This window comes from Mytilus edulis, chromosome 5, assembly GCF_963676685.1.
Source record: "Mytilus edulis chromosome 5, xbMytEdul2.2, whole genome shotgun sequence".
In the NCBI taxonomy this organism is placed as follows: Eukaryota; Metazoa; Mollusca; class Bivalvia; order Mytilida; family Mytilidae; genus Mytilus; species Mytilus edulis.
In genome coordinates this window covers 88,727,082-88,745,892 of record NC_092348.1, presented here as the reverse complement: position 1 = coordinate 88,745,892, position 18,811 = coordinate 88,727,082, and the positions used below count along the sequence as shown (strand labels likewise).

Here is an 18,811-nt window from a genome sequence, read left to right as displayed (position 1 = left end):
TTTACAAAAAGAAACCGAAGAACAAATATGTAGCACAGTAAAAAACAACAAACCCTGAATTACACGCTCCTAGTTTTGACACAGACACATACATACAGAAAATGGCGGGGTTAAACATTTTAACGGGATCTAACCCTCCTCTTACTTCGGAAAGTGGTGTGACAGTACAACATAAGAACGAACTATAAAAATCAGTACAAATTTGATTAACTCATCAGATGAATACAAATAGAAAAACATCTAACAAAAATATAAGATAGACGCAGCCGGGGACGTGTACATCTCAACAACAAAAAGATACTTAAAACATATTTGAGAGTACTAAGTTACTAACAGCTAGTTTAATTCAAATAAAAACTATTAAAAAAACATGCAAAATAAACCTAAATTATCTATCATTACACATCCAACATACAATGGATTTAGTGTATAGACGTTATAAACAGTCAGAGAAAAAACATTACCTTGTGCAATGTCAAGATACAGGTATCGAAATATTGTAGATCCAGGAATGTGCATATGTATATAACAATAATATCTAGTTTGCTTTTAATTTACTTATAACAAAATCAATACCAATACCCATATTAAACAATATTATATTCAACAATCTAACTACAGGGTTGAATAGACAATTTTAATATTACCGACTTTTGACTCCGGGTTCTATAATATTTGATAGGTTACCAACTCTGGTGGTGGAGTTTCTGGTACTTGGTCAACGATAAAATAAAATCAAAGATATAATCAGTGCAATTTGGGGGAAAAGTTCACCTGTAAGTTTGTCATATGTATAGAAAGCATTAAATATATAACTTTCTCTCAAAATTGTACTGATTACAGTTTACTTCTTTACGTTGCTCTTGCTTGAACGTGGAACACTCCAGGATGTCCTACGGAAAAATATACAGCTGTCATGTCAATATAATGAAATTTGATGCTACTGTGATACAATTGAGAGGTTTAAGTACATATAAAACCAGGTTTAATTCGCTCTTTTTCTACATAAGAAAATGCCTTGCTGTACCTATTCATGAATATGGCAGTTGTTATTTATTCGTTTGGTGTGTTTGAGCATTTGATTCGCCATTTTCTTAGGGACTTTCTATTTTGAATTTTTCTCCAGTTTTTTATTTTTGTTATTCAGATTTTTTCAATATTTCAAGTTTGTAAGAGAAAAGTATTTACAAAAATACTGATTTCCTATTTAAATCCAAATAAAGAAAAAGTCGATAAAGCCTGATAAAAACAAACGATCGGCTATATCAACCAAAGAAATAGAAACAGCTGTCGTATTGTTGACTTGGTACAGGTATTTTCCAAACAAAAATAGAATGATTATTCCTGTTTCTTGACAAGTTTTTGGTTTACGCTCGTGCTTAATTATAAAAGAATTATCAGTCTCTGAATTGAACAAAGTTGCAAGAATTTGATTACTTTTATTCTAAGTAAAGGTTATAATTTATAATTATGCCAGTTCGATGGTTATGCTCCAACAATGTTTGGTTTGTAAAATCATTCTTAACATAGAACCTTCTTGTATATTTTGTGTTTTTTTTATAACTGACATCTGACATTTCATTTTATTTTTACTTCACAATCAATGTATATTATTTGAATGGACTGTTATTTTCATATTCATATGTTTATCAGTATTCAACGTCTGTATCTTTCCTCGTCTCATGTTTATTCAAACCTATAAAAATCATAAAGAACAATCACTTGTTAGAAATAAATAAACTTTAATGTCAATGTTGATGTAGTTATCTTTTTTGCAAAACGGTAAATAAAAATAGTAACGCGCAATCCCGAGATATACACAGTAAACTAAGATTTTAAATCATTAAGTACATGTTCTGAAACATGACTAAGTTAGAATACCCCGAATTGAAGTTTGCCTTATGCGGTTTAAGAAGCACGATGTAGATCTCATTTATCTCACATGCCTCGGAGAATCGTATTTCAGATGTGATCAAATAGAAGAGATACTTATCTGTATTTTTATAATTGATAATAAAAATACTTATTTTTTTACATGACTCATATGTCTCTATAGTTAACTCTAAGTAATAATTTTATTTCTAGCTTTATTTTTTTTGAGATATTTAAAAAAATGCTCTGTTCAACATAATCGTTTAACAAACAAAAAAACAAATTTAAACTTGTGTCTACGTGAGTCTGCTTAAAGTGGTGATAGTAGGAAGAAACGTAAGAGGTCTTTAGTAGGAAGAAACTAAAGAAGTCCAAACATCTGACAAAAATTCCTTAACTTGAAATGACTACATCCTTATTGTCGAACAGCGCACGTGGTGCATTAACATTGATCGCGTTAATGTTATAACTACCACTGGGTGGATATGCTGTTGTTAGTCATTGTGGGTACTATTAGCAGTGTTGCTATTATGTCGATCCTAACATGAAAATTTGAATAAATTATTTTATTTCAATTAGTTATTTGTTACAAAATCAGTATGAGGTAAGAAGTATATCATGCATAGCTCAGTTTCCTTATTCTGGTTTGGCTGTTTTATGTCCCTATTTGCTTTAGCAGCTCTTTAACATGTGTGGCATGTTTGGATTTTCAAATATGTTGCTCTCAAACATCACTGAAGAGACATTCATTCATTGCAGAAATACGCTGCTGGTGCAGTAAACTTGGTACCTTTGATATTATCAATACTATAACATGCGAGCAAATACATATGATACATTTGACTGATGGGATGAATCTCATATATCGAACAATAACAAATATATCGCAATCAAAACGCAAAGTATTGGAAGTTTAAAAAATAGACTGTAACTTTCGAATTTTTATATATGTCATCTGAAAGGATTTGCAGTTTTTAATTCTCTTAAACGTGATTAAATTTGGCCTTCAAACTGCTTTGAATAAAAAAACCTGTTATTTTCTAACTTTTATATATGTTATCTGAAAGAATTTGCAGTTTTTAATACTGTCTAACGTGATTTAATTTGGCCTTCTGGTTGCTTTGATTCGAGCGCCACTGACCTTGCAAAATACGCCTTGTATCGATAGCTATGGTGATCAGGTTTGTATTACCTTAATTTCACATTATGTATTTTATTGTGGTATCGCATGCAGAGTCGTTATACTTACATTGACAGTAATCTTACAATGCTCGATTTCATCGTAATTATTCGGCTCGCGTATTGCATATGTAGTGACCAGAGTAAAACTAGTATTTCCCCAGATAGTAATTTGCTACAAATTCATATACATGTATAAAAGGGATTATTTGATTTAGGAAACTAACCTTTTAGACTATTGCTTCTTTGCTTCAAGTATATTTAATTAAATTTCGTCCCTACTTCTGAAGCATGTTGACCGGAAGTAGATGGACATACGGCATTTTCTATTCATTAAATCTACTGGTCAACTTACGCCAATGCTGTCCTTGGGTTCAAAGTTAATTCGAAGATCTCGGTGTTTATCTCCTCACTTACGTAATAAACTTGTTGTTTTTCACGGTGTCTGATTCCATTGTTTTAAAAAGTATAAATACTGGAGTGTTTGCTACATCTTGGAGTTGCTGCATTGAGCCGGCTTGCATCAAGCCACCCTCAAACCCTCCAGACTGTATCAGTCTACTTGGGCCGAACACGTTTTTGTGTACAAACACTCCGGTGTCCTTGACCTTTAAGGTATGTAATTATTGATAGTTAAATGTGAGGGACCGTCTCAAGAGACATAGGTATACTTTTCCGGCGCTAAATTTAAATAAGGTCCGTTTAACATAGAAAATAGGTGGTTACTATTGATTTAAGGATAAGTTGGGTGGAATTATATTCATAAAGTCAATTTGTGAATAAATAAAGTTTAAGATATTTAATAGTTCCTTTTTAAGAAAGGCTATTGGTCAGAACAGTTATCTGTTGTATTTTTTTGTTACTTTACTATTGTTGAGTTTATATGCAATTTGTTGAACTTTACTGATGTTATTGGTGTATAAAATATTACAGTGGGAAAATTCTTGTTTAGTTAATATAGTGAAACATTGAAAAACAAGACCTATATAGGTAGAGCTGAAGTACTACCACTACATGTCCCAGGAGGACTATATTATGGCATTGTTGAATTGTCGTTGACCCCCTCCTGCTACACATACAAAATCATAATCATCTTTGATGATTGAATTGCATTACCTTAATTTCACAAATGTAGTTAAATTTGGAATTACAATTAGCGTCGTTCCATCCTGTCGTTCCATTCTGTCGATAGTAATTGACACAATCCTCGATATTACCGACATTGTTCGGCTCGCCAAGACATTGTTTTAGTTAAATCAATATGTTGCAATTCAGTTGCAAAATCTGTTTGATTTTTGGGAAAATACTATTGCAGTCAATCTAGAAATTTCAATTAATTATTCTTCTTCTGTTAGTTCCTTATAAAAATTTAACTTTGCATATTTCGTAAAATGCGCATCTAGTGCAGTAAAATTGGTACCGTTAATGTGACGAATACCAAAATACGCTATGGGCAAACGATTAGAATGACATTCAATTTGTCAGCACTTCTGTGTTGACATGGATTATATTATCATGGACATAATCATTATTATATATTAACTGCATACAAAACTTTGAATTATTCTAACTACCAAGATTTTTTATACCCAAGCTGTATTTAAAAAAAATCCTATTGGAATTTTGGGCCTCAATGTTCTTCAACTTCTTACTTTATTTGGCCTTAAAGTTTGTGATTCGAGCGTCACGCTTAAGTCTTTTGTAGGCGTAACGCGCTTAATTAAGTTTTTTTAATTCATGTGATCTATGATGATTTGAATTCCTGTGTTAACTTTGACTGATGAATTTTAACTCATGAGCGGAATGTTTCTAATCAAATGGCAAAATCAAAAGCTCAACTCATTAAACAAATGGATAACACCTATATAGAATTTGAAAATTTATGCTTTATAATTTGATTTCATTTGGCCTTCAAACTGTTTGATTCGAGCGCCCCTGGTGAGTTTTCTGCCGACAAAACCCTCGTCTTGCATACTAAATCATTAGCATCTTTGGTGTTTGTATTACCTTAATTTCACATATGTAGTTAACTTTGGTATCGCATGGAGCGTCGTTCCACGCTGTTTGACGGTAATCGACACAATGCTCGATATTACCGAGATTGTTCGGTTCGCCAGGACCCCAGGTTGTCACAATAAATGGTTGACCGCTCGGTTCCCATCTAAATATGCCTTCCGTACCGTTGTCTGTTCCACCTATCCAATAATCTTTAAATAAAAGGTTCATAAAAATGCTTTTAACCAATATGCATTTGTTAAAACTTTGATTTGATGATTTTTAATTATATTTGGCAAAATGTAGTTCTGTCATGCTATATCATTCATTGCAGACTCGATAGAGGTAGGTTACATACACTTCAATAAGGTTACGTTTTAAGGATAAAGGTTGTTGTAAAGTCTCGTCTTTATTCATATACAGGATAAAGTGCAATGTTGTAAGAACAACACTCTGGGAAGGTACAAAAATAGTACATTACATCAGGTTGTATGTTAAAATATGAGAAAAATATAATGGGGAATGTGTCCATGCTGCCGCTTGTATATCATTTGTTAAAGTTATACAGGAACATAACTGAAGAATTGTTTATGTGATGCTACTTAAATTTGTTATTGATCTGAGTTTTGTAGTAATAAGTAGTGTTTAGTTTAAACATATTTTATTTGCGTAAATGTGCAAAAAGGATGAGACACAAGTTAATCAAACTTATAAAGTCTTCTCCAATAACAATTTATAACAATAGAACATTTACAAAGCATGCATACAAACAAAACATTATATATATAGGCGTAAAAAATAATTTTCACATGTGCAGATATATATATTCATTAAATAAAATAATAAAATAAGTAAAAAGTTAACAGTTCCATTCTATCGATTTCATCCTTCCATTGGGACTCTTCAGGATAACTGATGTAGTGTCGCTATAGGCGACGTCGTTAAGGAGGTTTATGACGTTCCGTCATTGTTCGTTATTAAAAGTTCTCTGGATTTAATTTTGATCGGAACGTTGTTATGAAATAACGTTCCATCTCTTTTCTATATGCTTCATCCCGTCTACATTTAAAAATAGGCATTATTTGAAAATGCTTTTTACCACAAATGTCAAGATGGGCACTAATTGGCGAATTTCTGTATTGTGGGTGTTTTATTTGTTCTTTGTGAACTCGCACCCGTTCACAGAGGCTATTCTCGGTCTGTCCAATATAATTTTCGTGACAACCAGGACATGTGACGCAGTAAATAAGGTTTGTTGTCTTACAAGTCATATTGACGTTCACATGAAATTTTTTGCCGTCTTAAAATGATTTCATTTTACCCGTTTCTAAATATTTCGTATCTTGGCCACAAACACCGCATCTTGAATCTCCGCAAGACTTTATTTCAAAGTCATTAACCTTCGGTTCGAACCGAGCTCTGGTTAAGTGTTTCTTTAAGTTTTTAGGTTGTCTTCGGCTGTAGATTAAGTTTTCTTCCGGTATCAATTTTTTCATAGTTTCACTTTCGTGTAGAATCGGAAGGTTTGATTTAATTGTATAAAAAACGTTTGGTAAATACGGGTCATGTGTACTCACAAACGGTATTTTCTTTAAGGTTTCGTCCGTGTCTTTCACTTTCGGGGTTCGTAATTCTTGAAGTGTCAAGAGTTTAGATTTTCGAATTCCACTTTCGATTAAACCCTCTGGGTATAGCTGTTGTGTCAAATATCCTTTTAATTCCTTCAAACGTACTTCTCGAATGTTATGGTCAGATACTATAGCACAAATCCGTCTGGCCATACAGTAAGGTATATTTCGTTTTGTATGGGACGGATGACACGAATGAAAATTTAAGTATTGATGGGTGTCTGTGGATTTATAATAAATATCCGTTGTTATATGTCTGCCTGATTTTAAGATGAGGATATCCAAAAATGGTAATTGTGTATCACTGGTTTCCATGGTGAATTTAATCGACGGATGTAAGGAGTTGATAAGATCTTTAAATTTATATAAATCTTTTTCTGATCTGCTCCAAAATATTATACAGTCATCTAAATATCTTTTCCAAAATTTAATGACATAATCACAGAAATTTTGATCGAATTGGACAGATATTTGTCGATACATCTGTTGCTCTAAGTATCCCATCACTAAATTTGCGTATGTGGGGGCAACTTTAGTTCCCATGGCTGTACCTTTAATTTGTCTGTATTTGTTTCCGTCGAAATAAAATGTATTTTCTTCCAGAACTATTTTGGTAGCTTCTAGTATGAAGTTTGTTTCAAATCTACTGTCAATTTCATCCCGTTTTTCTTCGATCCAGTATTTTACGGATGTAAGACCTAGATCATGGGGAATATTTGTGTATAGACTTGTAACATCAAAGCTTGTTAATAGTGTTTCTTCCGGGACTATGGCAGGAATGTGATTTAAAAATTCCATATCCAATGGAAGGATGAAATCGATAGAATGGAACTGTTAACTTTTTACTTATTTTATTATTTTATTTTATTTAATGAATATATATATATATATATGGTTCGAATCCCGGCGAGGGAAGAACCAAAAATTTGCGAAAGCAAATTTACAGATCTAACATTGTTGGGTTGATGTTTAGACGAGTTGTATATACATTATGTACACAGCCATGTATCACCATCATTGATGGCGATCCGATGGATACATCTGTTGTAGGGTTGTCACTGACTCAGACGTACTTATGTATATATATATAAAATATTTGAACTCTGAAAAGATGGTGTGTGATGATGTGAGTGGTTATACACAATATGTATGTATTTGCACTTTATAATGTGCTTCATTACACAATTTGAAACCTCTTAGACTCTTTAATAAATCCATATACATTCTTTACAATTCTTTCATTTTCAACATTAGTTAGAGACTTATGTTGTTTATTCTTTAGTTTTCTATGTTGTGTCATGTGTACTATTGTTTTTCTGTTTGTCTTTTTCATTTTTAGCCATGGCGTTGTCAGTTTGTTTTAGATTTATGAGTTTGACTGTCCCTTTGGTATCTTTCGTCCCTCTTTTATCGTTGGAGGTTAAGGTGTTCAAATTTAGTAGAGAGTTATCTGGTAACCAATGTAGATTATTAAATAATTTGGTTCTTATATTCGAATAATTAGGACAATAAAAAAAGAAGTGACGTGAATCTTCGAACTTAGAACCACAACTACAAGACGGATCTGAAATAATGTTGACTCTGTTAAGATCATAGTTCACAAAAGAAGCTGAGCACCTAAGTTGTGTCAATATAATATTGAGTTTACGATTGCCAAAGTCATAATGTTTTGGTACTTGGGCTTTTGAATTCAATTTAAGATTTTTTAGTTCGGTTTTAAATTTACCTAAAGAGTCAATGTTGCGTGTCACCACATTAAGGTTATTCCACAGTCGTATTGTTGAAGGTATGAATGACTCTTGGGTTAATGAAAGTCTACAAAAAGGGTATATTATATCATTCCCATTACGTAATGGATAAACAGCTGTACTTTGGATTGTTGGTAGAATTGAATTGCAAAGATAGGTTGGTGCATTATTATGTTGAATATTATAGAATAATTGTAACTTCCTTCTTTTTTTTTCGTTCAGCTAGAGTTTCCCAACCAATCTCATCATAAATAATTCTATTACTTGTAAAAATAGGAAGACCTGTTACAATTCTGGCTGCCTCAAGCTGCAGCTGTTCTAATTTTTTACAATAACCCACACCCATATTATCCCAAACTTCACATGCATATTCGAGTAGCGGTCTAATAAAAGTCAAGTAAAGCTTGTGTGTGTATAAGTATCAGAAAATTTGGTTGAGGCAAGCTTAACTTAAATTCAGCAATGTGTCCTTTTGTACAGGAACATAACTCTAGAACAGTCAGAGTGACAGCCTAAACAATCATACTTGATCTGTATAATGTGGTAATAAGCATTTGTGTATAGGTTTACTGACATGTGGTTGAAGAAAACCTAAGTTAGAGACTGGAAACCAAACAATCAGCATTTTTCCCTTTGTTAAGGGGCATAAGTCTAGAACAGTTTAAGTGACGACAACACTGGTCTGTGTTTGAATGTAATTACCATTGTGTATAAATTTCATAACATTTGCTTAAGACAAACTAAAGTTAAAAGAACTGACACGAAAAATTTACCAATATTTCCATTTGTATAGGGCATAACTCTAGAACGGTAAAAGTGACGTCACCAAACTATAAAACTCTGTCTGTGTTTTGTGGTAATTAGCATTGCGTATAAGATTCATAAAATTGATTGAGGCAAAACAAAATTAGAGAAAGGAAACTAATTTTTGGACGGTCAAGGGTAAAACTTAATGCCCCCTCCGCTATAACAGCAGGAGCATAATAATTTCGTGGAATATGATAGTTATACCCATAAAGATCACCTTTAATCACCTCCCAGCTTTTTGTGGGGTTCGTGTTGCTCAGTTGTTAGTTGTCTATGTTGTGTTTTGTGTACTGTTGTTTGTCTGTTTGTCTTTAGTTTTTAGCCATAGATATAGGAAAATGTGGTATGAGTGCCAATGAGACAGCTCTCCATCCAAATAACAATTTATAAAAGTAATTTATGATTTATTTTCGACTTATGTTCCTTTGGTATTATTCGCTTCTTGTAGGAAATTAATTAATTCTGCATTTGATTGGAGAAATAATCTCGGTCATAAACATGCACACGTTTAATTTTTCTTTCTGAACCTCACTTCAGATATAAAATTGAATCGCAGACAATAAAATTTCAAAAAATAAAGAGCAAAATTTATGTAAAGATATTACATGCCTTATGACGCTTTCGTTTTCTATATTTTTTATTCTAAAAAGTGAGATTTTACGATGGTATGGTCGCTTAGTTGAATAACATGATGTGCCATGCATTTTATTTTCTGATACCATATCGTTTATCATTTTTAGAAATATCGTTTTGGTCAAATTCATAAAATATTGGAGTATGACGAATCAGAATAGTTTTATAATTTACCTATAAACCGACTCCTCACTTCATGGTTTATAAAATTCATTTCAATGTTCGTTTCTATATCTGTTAAGGATCCGCCTAGGTTATGGCAACTTGACTGAAAAAGAACATGATTCTTGTATGTTATTTACAAATTTGGGTGACTTTTACCTTAACCGTATTTGGCACAAATTTTGGGAATTTTGGGTTCTCAATTCCAAATATAAAACAAAAATCATATAAGACTAACAAGGGCCAGAAGCTCCTGACCTGGAACAGGCGCAAAGGATGCGACGGGATTCATGATACCTATACCTCTAGCCAATGCAGAAAATAACACGCAGCGATTCGCTTAGTAAAACTCAGCTTAAGAGAAATCCAAATACGATGTCAAAATAGGTAACATAAGAAACAAAGAAAAATGACAATGATGCATATACACATTTATGTCTACATCATATGAAAATCATGCACAATCCCTCCTGTTAGGGGTTTATAATCGTACTGTCATACAATATATATGAGAAAAACATAACCTGTATCACGCCAAAAAAATAGTTTTAGAATAAATGTGTTTATTTCCCTATGAGTGAATCATTGTTTAAACCAAAATAAGCCATTTTTAATGACCTGACAGTATCGTAACTACATTCCTTCTTAATAAGTCTGCTAAAAGGTTTGGTTTTGCTTTTGACGGGAATGCCGACATTGTTGTGCTTTGTAAATAATATTACCATAACAGATTGGATGTGAAATACCTGAATGTATAAGATATCTGCATGTTGATTTATATTTACGAATGATGAATACTATTCTGAAGTTTCTCGATATTTACAAGTTTCAAAACGGAAATGAATTTGATATCCTTTGATATTACTGAATTTTTCAAGTTCGATATAATGACAAACTAGCCTTTTTAGCATGAGATGTCAAAATGATAAACGTATTTTTCGCTTCGATCGTTCAATAACACTTGGTTACAACCGTTAGAGTTTTCATTTTAAAACGAATTATATCAATTCATTTTTCTTAATTTTCTTCAATCTTGAAGAAACCGTATCCATATGCAAAAGTTATACTACCTGCGCTCCTATCCAATCTTTTTCGTCGTTACTACTAAAAAGATAGCAGGATCTCAAACCAGAAGTTGTTATCCAACCAGTTTTACAGTTAACATCTAAAATGTATACTTGATAATATTACTACAACAAGAATGTGTCCTTAGTACACGAATGCCCCACTCGCACTATCATTTTCCATGTTCAATGGACCGTGAAATTGGGGTTAAAATTAGAAAGATCATATCTTTGGGAACATGTGTACTAAGTTTGAAGTCGATTGGACTTCAACTTCATCAAAAACTAACTTGACCAAAAACTTTAACCTGGAGCGGGACAGACGGACGAACGGACAGACGGACGGGCGGACGAACGGACAGACGAACGGACGCACAGACCAGAAAAGTTAAACATAATGCCCCTCTACTATCGTAGGTGGGCATAAAAACAAGAAGGTGTTGTATGATTGCTAATGAGACAACTCTGCTCAACAGACCGAAAGACACAGAAATTAACAACAATGAGTAAAACCCATACCGCTTTGATCCCGAAATGACAAATGTCAAAAAATCTTACGGTTTGATTTTTTTGGACAAGTTAATGAACAAAAAATTCATAAGATATACAGCAATAAACAACGACTACATTACAAGCTCATGACTTTAGACAGACCCATACAGAATGTTTTGGAGTCAAATAAGGTGCGCCAACCCTACCCCTTAACATTGACAATGTTATAACACTACACTACAAAAACAAACTATAAAATTCAGTTGAAAAAGGCTGAACTCATCAGATCGATACAAAGCAGGAATATATCTAACACACATCATGTGATACAACAACAATAACAACCACATTAAGTACACAGCTTAGAGTACTCGCATGTACCGACAGCTATTTCAAATCTAATAACAACTTATAAAAAAAATCATGTTTCTAAGACTTATATATCAATCAGTACACATACAGCATTCAATGGATTTAGTGTAAAGATGTCATTAACAGTCCGAGTAAAACATACCCTTGTGCAAAGCCAAGATGAAGGTATTGACATAGAATCATGAATGAACAGAAGTATGTAAAAATTATATTTAGTTTGATCCAAATTTACTTATACTCAAATCAATATCAGTACCAATAAAAAAAATATTTTGAAAGGTCAATTAAGATTTTGAATGCGTTACCTTTTGGAATATGTTTATCAAAAGGGTCGATAAGTTTAGCCGGATCATATCTAAATTTCTGGGCTTAGTTAACAACATCTCCTAAAAAAATAACATGTTCTATCCCGTTAGAATGGTGGATTAAACTTTATAACTAACGAAACCTCTCACTTGTATGACAGTCGCACAAAAGATGGACGTAAGATACCAGAGGGATAGCAAAAATCAAAGATCGAAAAATAAACTGACAACTCAATTGTTACAAAAGAAAAAGACAAACAGAAAAATAATAGTACACAAAAAAACAACTTAGAAACTAAAGACTAAGCAATACGAACCCTACCAAAAACCTGGAGATGATCTTACAACCAATCTTACATAACAAATCTTTAGATCTTTGGTAGAATAAACGACAATAAAGACAACAACACCCGCGGGATTACTACTTCAGGTATTGGTTCACCATATTTAAATTCATCTTTGGAAGAAGTTAGAAAAGGTTTCTAGTAATTTGTGGTAAGAAAACCCTCCTAACTTGATTGATGAATTAACAATCATACATAGATTAGGTTCATCGAAATCCAAAACTTCACAACAGAGACGGGCATAGCGAACTAGTAGTGATATATAGAAACACCGTAAAATGGGTTCAGATGAACAAAAATGTTAAAAAAAAATCAATTAAAAAGGGGGAACGAAAAATCGTCCCTTTTTTCCTAAATTTTAGTGTAAAGTTTCTCTTGTTAAACTTAAATATCTAAATCTAGGAGTGGAAAAATGTTACCGTTTATGTTGAACCACATATTTTCTACATTCATATTAGTCATATATTGCTTTGTGTTAATGATTTTGCTTTTCTGCTTTGTTCCGATCTATTGAGATAAGCCTATTGCAACTGATGTGTATAGTTCTTATGTTGTGCTGATACAACATTGTTCCAGATAAGGAGAGTTGAACACTACCAAACATGTTTTAGCACGACTCATTCTTAATGTGTCTGTCCAATTTCAGGAGCCTGTAATCCTGTATTAGACAAAGAGACAACTATCCCTTAAAGACCAAGACAATGATGAAAATAATAAGTTCGGCATAAATAACAACTGAAAGAACAAAAAAATATATGGAAAAATTCCAACGACCAAATTAGCACCGTAAATGATTATGATAGACAGCGACAATCGATCAAATAACACTGGATTACAAATTCCTGTCGTTAGACATGAACATGAACAAAAATACGGTTTTTTTTCCATGTTAATGAGCGGTAGACTTGTTCCTTTTAAAAAAATCGCATAAGAACCAACTGTAAAAAAAAGGTAATGCTTTTGAGGTTTTGCCACAGTTTGCATTCGAGCTTATAGGGAATCTTAACTTCATTGAGCCCTTAGATTCATGGTTCACGTTTGGCAAAAAAATCCATTAATATAGCTATTCTCTGAGTGAAAATGGTTGCACCTTATTGTCGATAAAAGTAAAAACATAAAAAAAATTAGTAAAAAAGATCTTTTTACTTTAGAATGGAATGCTTCTTTTTTGTAAATTTTCTGGGGTTGTAAAAGCGTTGACCGAAGTACATTAAGTATGAAGCGCGGAAGCGCCTCATTATACAAATGTACACACGGTCAACGCTTTTACAACCCTATGAAATTACTAAAAGAAGCATTCATTACTTATAGTTACATTGGTTCGCTATGATCATGAAAACTATTCTATTACTATCAAGTTTTTCTTTTATTTACCTGTGCATTTAATTGTGTCATTATGTGACATCATGAATGTTACAAAATGAAGGTTGGTTTCAGAATGACGCGAGATTGCTGTTAGCAAATCAAAGTAACACATACATCTAATGTAATTATTTGGTAATATATGTCATGCTAAATTTTTGTCTTTACAGCAATCACATGTTAACAACCTTTTTATGTGATACTTTCTGAAGCAATCCGTCGGGCGCTTTCGTCAAGTTCCAAATTTACACTTGTATGTCAATTGTTTGAATTCGCATGGCGGGAACTGCATGCAAGCAGGCTTACCTTGTAGACATATGACATTTGAAGATCGGTAAAACGACTGCTGCCTAAATAAATTGACATGAAGTAAAAGAATAAATGAAATTCATGAAGATTATTAATTATACATCCAGCAAGGTGTCCCGTTGATAATTGACAAACTGCAGTTTTATTGACTTACCTGATGCATCTGTATCATTTATTTTAAGGTTTGGTGAAGTCGTTTGTTGGCTGTATGTTGTCTCTAAAGTGTTTGACATTTTTTCTGAAAAGAAAGTAAACTCCAATGAAATGTAAATGGGAACTCGAAGAAGAAAGAAGCCACAGGACCTTTGATAGTCTGTACGTACGTGCAAATATTTGCCGGTAACTGCACAAGTTTGACATACATAGCCAAATATAGTTTTTGTCAATGCCTATATCTTAAGCAGTACACAAACTGCTGTAACACCCTGACATAAACAATGACGTTACCGCATAATGACATATTTTTCTTAAATTCATGATATTCTTATGACAAACTTGATCTACTGTACGCGATGGCGAAATAGTTAGAATAAATTTTTCCTGAATTAATTTTCATCAGAAGTAATGCTGTATTTGTAATCAGAGTTTCTCATCATATTTTTAAGTTATAAATATAACCAAACCATAAATGCCTACAGATTTCGGAAAACTGCTGTTTTGATAAATTTGGCTTTTTTAAGTTTCTACCTGTTTTGCTCTTTATATGGACATTCTATAACAATGCCTAAATTCTACTGGGAAGTAGGAAATGATTGAAGGTGTAATTGGATTCAACTATATAATAATGCCCAAAAAATTGCTTCAACCTTTGTATAATTCTGAGTTATTATGATAAGAATATTGAAATGCAAAATCAAACAAAAATGGAAAACGCTACCTAGTTTTTACTCCTTCATTATCTCAAATTTGTTTATTTTTTTTATCAACAATTTATTTCACATAATTGTACCAACCTTTTGCTATAAGTAGTGCTGTAAATATTATCGTTACAACAACGATCACAATGACAACAAGGACCACTATCAAACGACGCTTTGTTTTCCTCTTGAATGGATTTGTACAACTATTGCTTACGTCAACTTTGTCATATGTATGATCACTGTAAATATGTTCATCAGGCGTTGTTCTAATAAGGTCCTCATACATTTTCATGTCGAAATATTTTTTACATGTTATTTTGCCTTGAAGATAATCTTGATTATTATTTCCTCATGAAATGTAGATTTACGTTATCACATGAGCGTAATCACATGAGAAAACACATATATACGTAAAAAGTTAGACAAAGAACAAGATACATACAAAGCAATTCAAAATAATTTAATGATGATACAAAATATCTGTTTCCTGATTAGCGACTGACCAAGCGTTGTCATACGACTTTTAAACGGAAAATACTTAAGAAAACAAAGTGCTAGACCGGGTACGTTAGTTTCCGCTATCTTAATTGTGATCGGTATTTTTTATTTTTGAAAAATGACGTTATGAAGTATGATCGTGATTTATTTTGTAAAGAAAGGCCGTCTTTATATAGACTTTTAAATTTATTACTTCAAATTACAATAAGATAACATATTACTTTCTGTTATATTATCAAAAGTGGTCCTTTGTTGTTGTTCATCATATTATTTTTTTCGTTTAGAGGTTGAATATATTCGTTTAAAAAGCTTTACGACAGTCATGTTAGGTCGTTACAGTTTGCTAATCGTTTGATTTTTCAATGTTGACCACCATACGGTGATCTATAGTTATTGTAAACTTTTACATCATGTGATCTCTTGAGTAAATTTTGTCTCTGTGGCAAATAAATCATATCATCCTTTTAAAAAAAAAGACATTTTCGTCAGGATTTATCAATTTCCAAATTATGACCCAATAATTTGAGAAAACCAACTACAGAATAATTTGACGATAACTCACTGTTATGGTGAATGATATGAACTGAATCTGAATTTGTAAAATTTAAACGTCGCATTCAAATGATAACGAGTAAGAAAAACAAAACGAGACAAGACATATGATATCGAACTGTACGAGTAGTGATACGCAATTTTGTAAAATGACTTGTATGAATATCCATTACAAGTTTCACTCGGTTTCGGTTTGTGACCAGGATTTGTTATGCTTAATCGATTTGTGACTATTGAACAGCGGTATGCTACTGTCTCTCCTTTTTTTTTTTTTTTTTACATATTTATAAGCCTTTTCAACTAATTTTGATAGTGTGTTCTTATTTCGTACTGTTACACCACTATTACAGGTATGAGAGTTGAGTTTAGGCGACAGGAAATTAATGAGAAATCAAATGCATTCATTTATTCATGTCTCATCTTAATGACAAAGATTGAAAAATAAAATGTATGACAACTTCGACTCTGTAATTATCAATTTACCATTTTTAGCGATGAAAGAGAGGAAAAAATACAAGGATATTTAAATCACAAGGCAAAGACTAACTGACAATAAAGCCATGGCCAAAAAATAAATAAAATAAAACCCGACAAATGTAAATAAAACCGTTTTGAAAACACAACAGAAACATAAAACTAAGAAACAATATCCCCACGAAGACTGTGGGATGTAACATTTCCTAATTCATACGTTACGCTCGTGTTTGTTTATATTATTTGTTTTCACTAGCAGGACTATATTTCTTACACATATTCAGCGCCCGTAAGAGTAACGCAGAAAAACGATTGAAAACAATATTTCTTATTTTTGGGTTATCACTAAAGATTGGAGGATTACAGTCTTTGGTATTTAGAAAAGTTGTTTTATCTGTAATGTGTGGAAAGCGCAGTTTTTTGGATTGGCATTGTGGTTGATAATTACATATGAAGAGAGGTAACCCCGTCGACAAACTTATTCCCACTGTTTGAAATTTCAATCCATTTACTTAGGGTTTTTTTTATTTATGAGAACTGAATCAAACATACGTTAACTACTACTGCTTCTTATTGAAAAGTAAACATTTTTTTGATATACCAATACAGATATTGTAAACATAACAAGTAGTTTCCAATGTTATTCATTTCGACGCAATATCTAATTATACTGATGAATTGAGCTAAAATATCGACACAGACATTTACTGATTGTACGAATTTTTATTTTGGTTTAAATGGATTTAACTTGGAACGTGTTCCCTCAAAGGTAGGATTAACGAATATAATGTTATTTGACTGTTTACAATAACTGCTGATTGGTCATTCACGCATTTGTATTTCCTTAAAATCAGGCTGTAATCATTTTACAAACTCGATCAATTCATGTAAGAATATATTTTTATCAAATCATAGACAGACTTAGAGAAAACTGAAAAAACCAGCCAGTATTATGTTTTGCTTACTAACATTTGAAAAGCTATCTAAAATTAATTGGTAAATATTCTAATTTCAATTCCGATAATATCAAAATGAAACGGGAATACATAAAAAAAATCTTTGTTATGTTATGAATCCATACAGATAAATCTTTTTATTTCTTATGCAGCAAAAAAACTACAATCTGATTGGTTGACTACCCCGGTGTAAATAACACCCCACCCTTGTTCACCCGGGGATAAATAAAATTTTGTCAAAATTTAAAAAAAAATGAAATTTTGTCAGAAAAAAATTAAAAATAAAATTTTGCCAAAATAAAAAAAAAGAAATTTAGAAAAAAAATAATAAGAAGAAAATGCTAAAAAAAAAATATATAAAATTTGTAAACTCAAAACACACAAATATTTTCTGACATTTGCCAAAAATAAAGTTAAAAAGTATTTGACAATGTGCAGCAACATGGACATTGAAAATATATTACGCTTAAAATTTTTCATTACCATTTTTACAATTTTACATCCTGGTTTCAAAATGAGTAAAGGAATTGTTCATAAGAAATAAATTCGTTATCTTGGTGTAATCAGGGGTGTACGGAATTTTACACCGTTGTTGAAAATTCATACACCCATTCGGCTGCGCCTCAGGGTGTATGAATTTTCAACAACGGTGTAAAATTATGTACACCCCTGATTACACCAAGATAACTAATAGTATTTTTTGGCGACGACATTGCAATATTTTCACATTATTATATATACCTATATCAGTTTAAAACATACTGACAGAGAGCATGCTCGGACAACAATGAACTTTGGAAGGATGGTTTGATCCATGGATAACTATGAGAAACTAAAAACCAAAAAGGCAGGAGTGTACAAAAAGGGACGATAAAAAAATCAATGAAAGACAGACAACACTATGACAAAGAGAACCAATACAAAACACAGAACAGGTTTCACATAGTATTGCACAGAATTCACTAACTTAGTATCCACAAGAGTGCACACGCTGAAATGTCTCGCCTTCTATACTAATCATTGATATTATGTTGATAGTCCTAAGTATAAAGCTTAGTTTTATTACAACTGTCTCATAAACTTAACATTAACCAAGATAACTAAACAAAGACCAATGAACCTTGAAAATGAGGTCAAGGTCAGATGAACCATGCCAGGCAGACATGTACAGCTAACAATGCTTCTATACAACATATATA

At 32.3% G+C, this 18,811-nt stretch overlaps 1 protein-coding gene across 1 annotated transcript; it reads right to left on the bottom strand.

The window, feature by feature from the left end:
• Positions 1–541: 541 nt before the first annotated feature.
• Positions 542–15,672, bottom strand: LOC139524750 (galactose-specific lectin nattectin-like). The gene is made up of 6 exons (XM_071319810.1): positions 15,226–15,672; positions 14,427–14,510; positions 11,095–11,189; positions 10,037–10,130; positions 5,059–5,258; positions 542–1,696 (listed from the first exon to the last, which is right to left on the bottom strand). The coding sequence occupies exons 1-6, from the start codon at positions 15,422–15,424 to the stop codon at positions 1,691–1,693; spliced, it is 678 nt and encodes a 225-aa protein (XP_071175911.1). The 5' UTR covers positions 15,425–15,672; the 3' UTR covers positions 542–1,690.
• Between the last annotated feature and the right edge of the window lie 3,139 nt (positions 15,673–18,811).

Bases quoted from the DNA above. Each gene is read 5' to 3' on its own strand.
- LOC139524750 (XM_071319810.1), bottom strand. From the start codon at position 15,424: ATGAAAATGTATGAGGACCTTATTAGAACAACGCCTGATGAACATATT. The intron at 11,190-14,426 runs GTAAGTCAATAA...TATACATTTTAG, and splicing joins AAATGATACAGATGCATCAG to ATGTTAACTGTAAAACTGGT. The intron at 5,259-10,036 runs GTAAATTATAAA...TTTTATTTAAAG, and splicing joins AGTGAGGAGTCGGTTTATAG to ATTATTGGATAGGTGGAACA.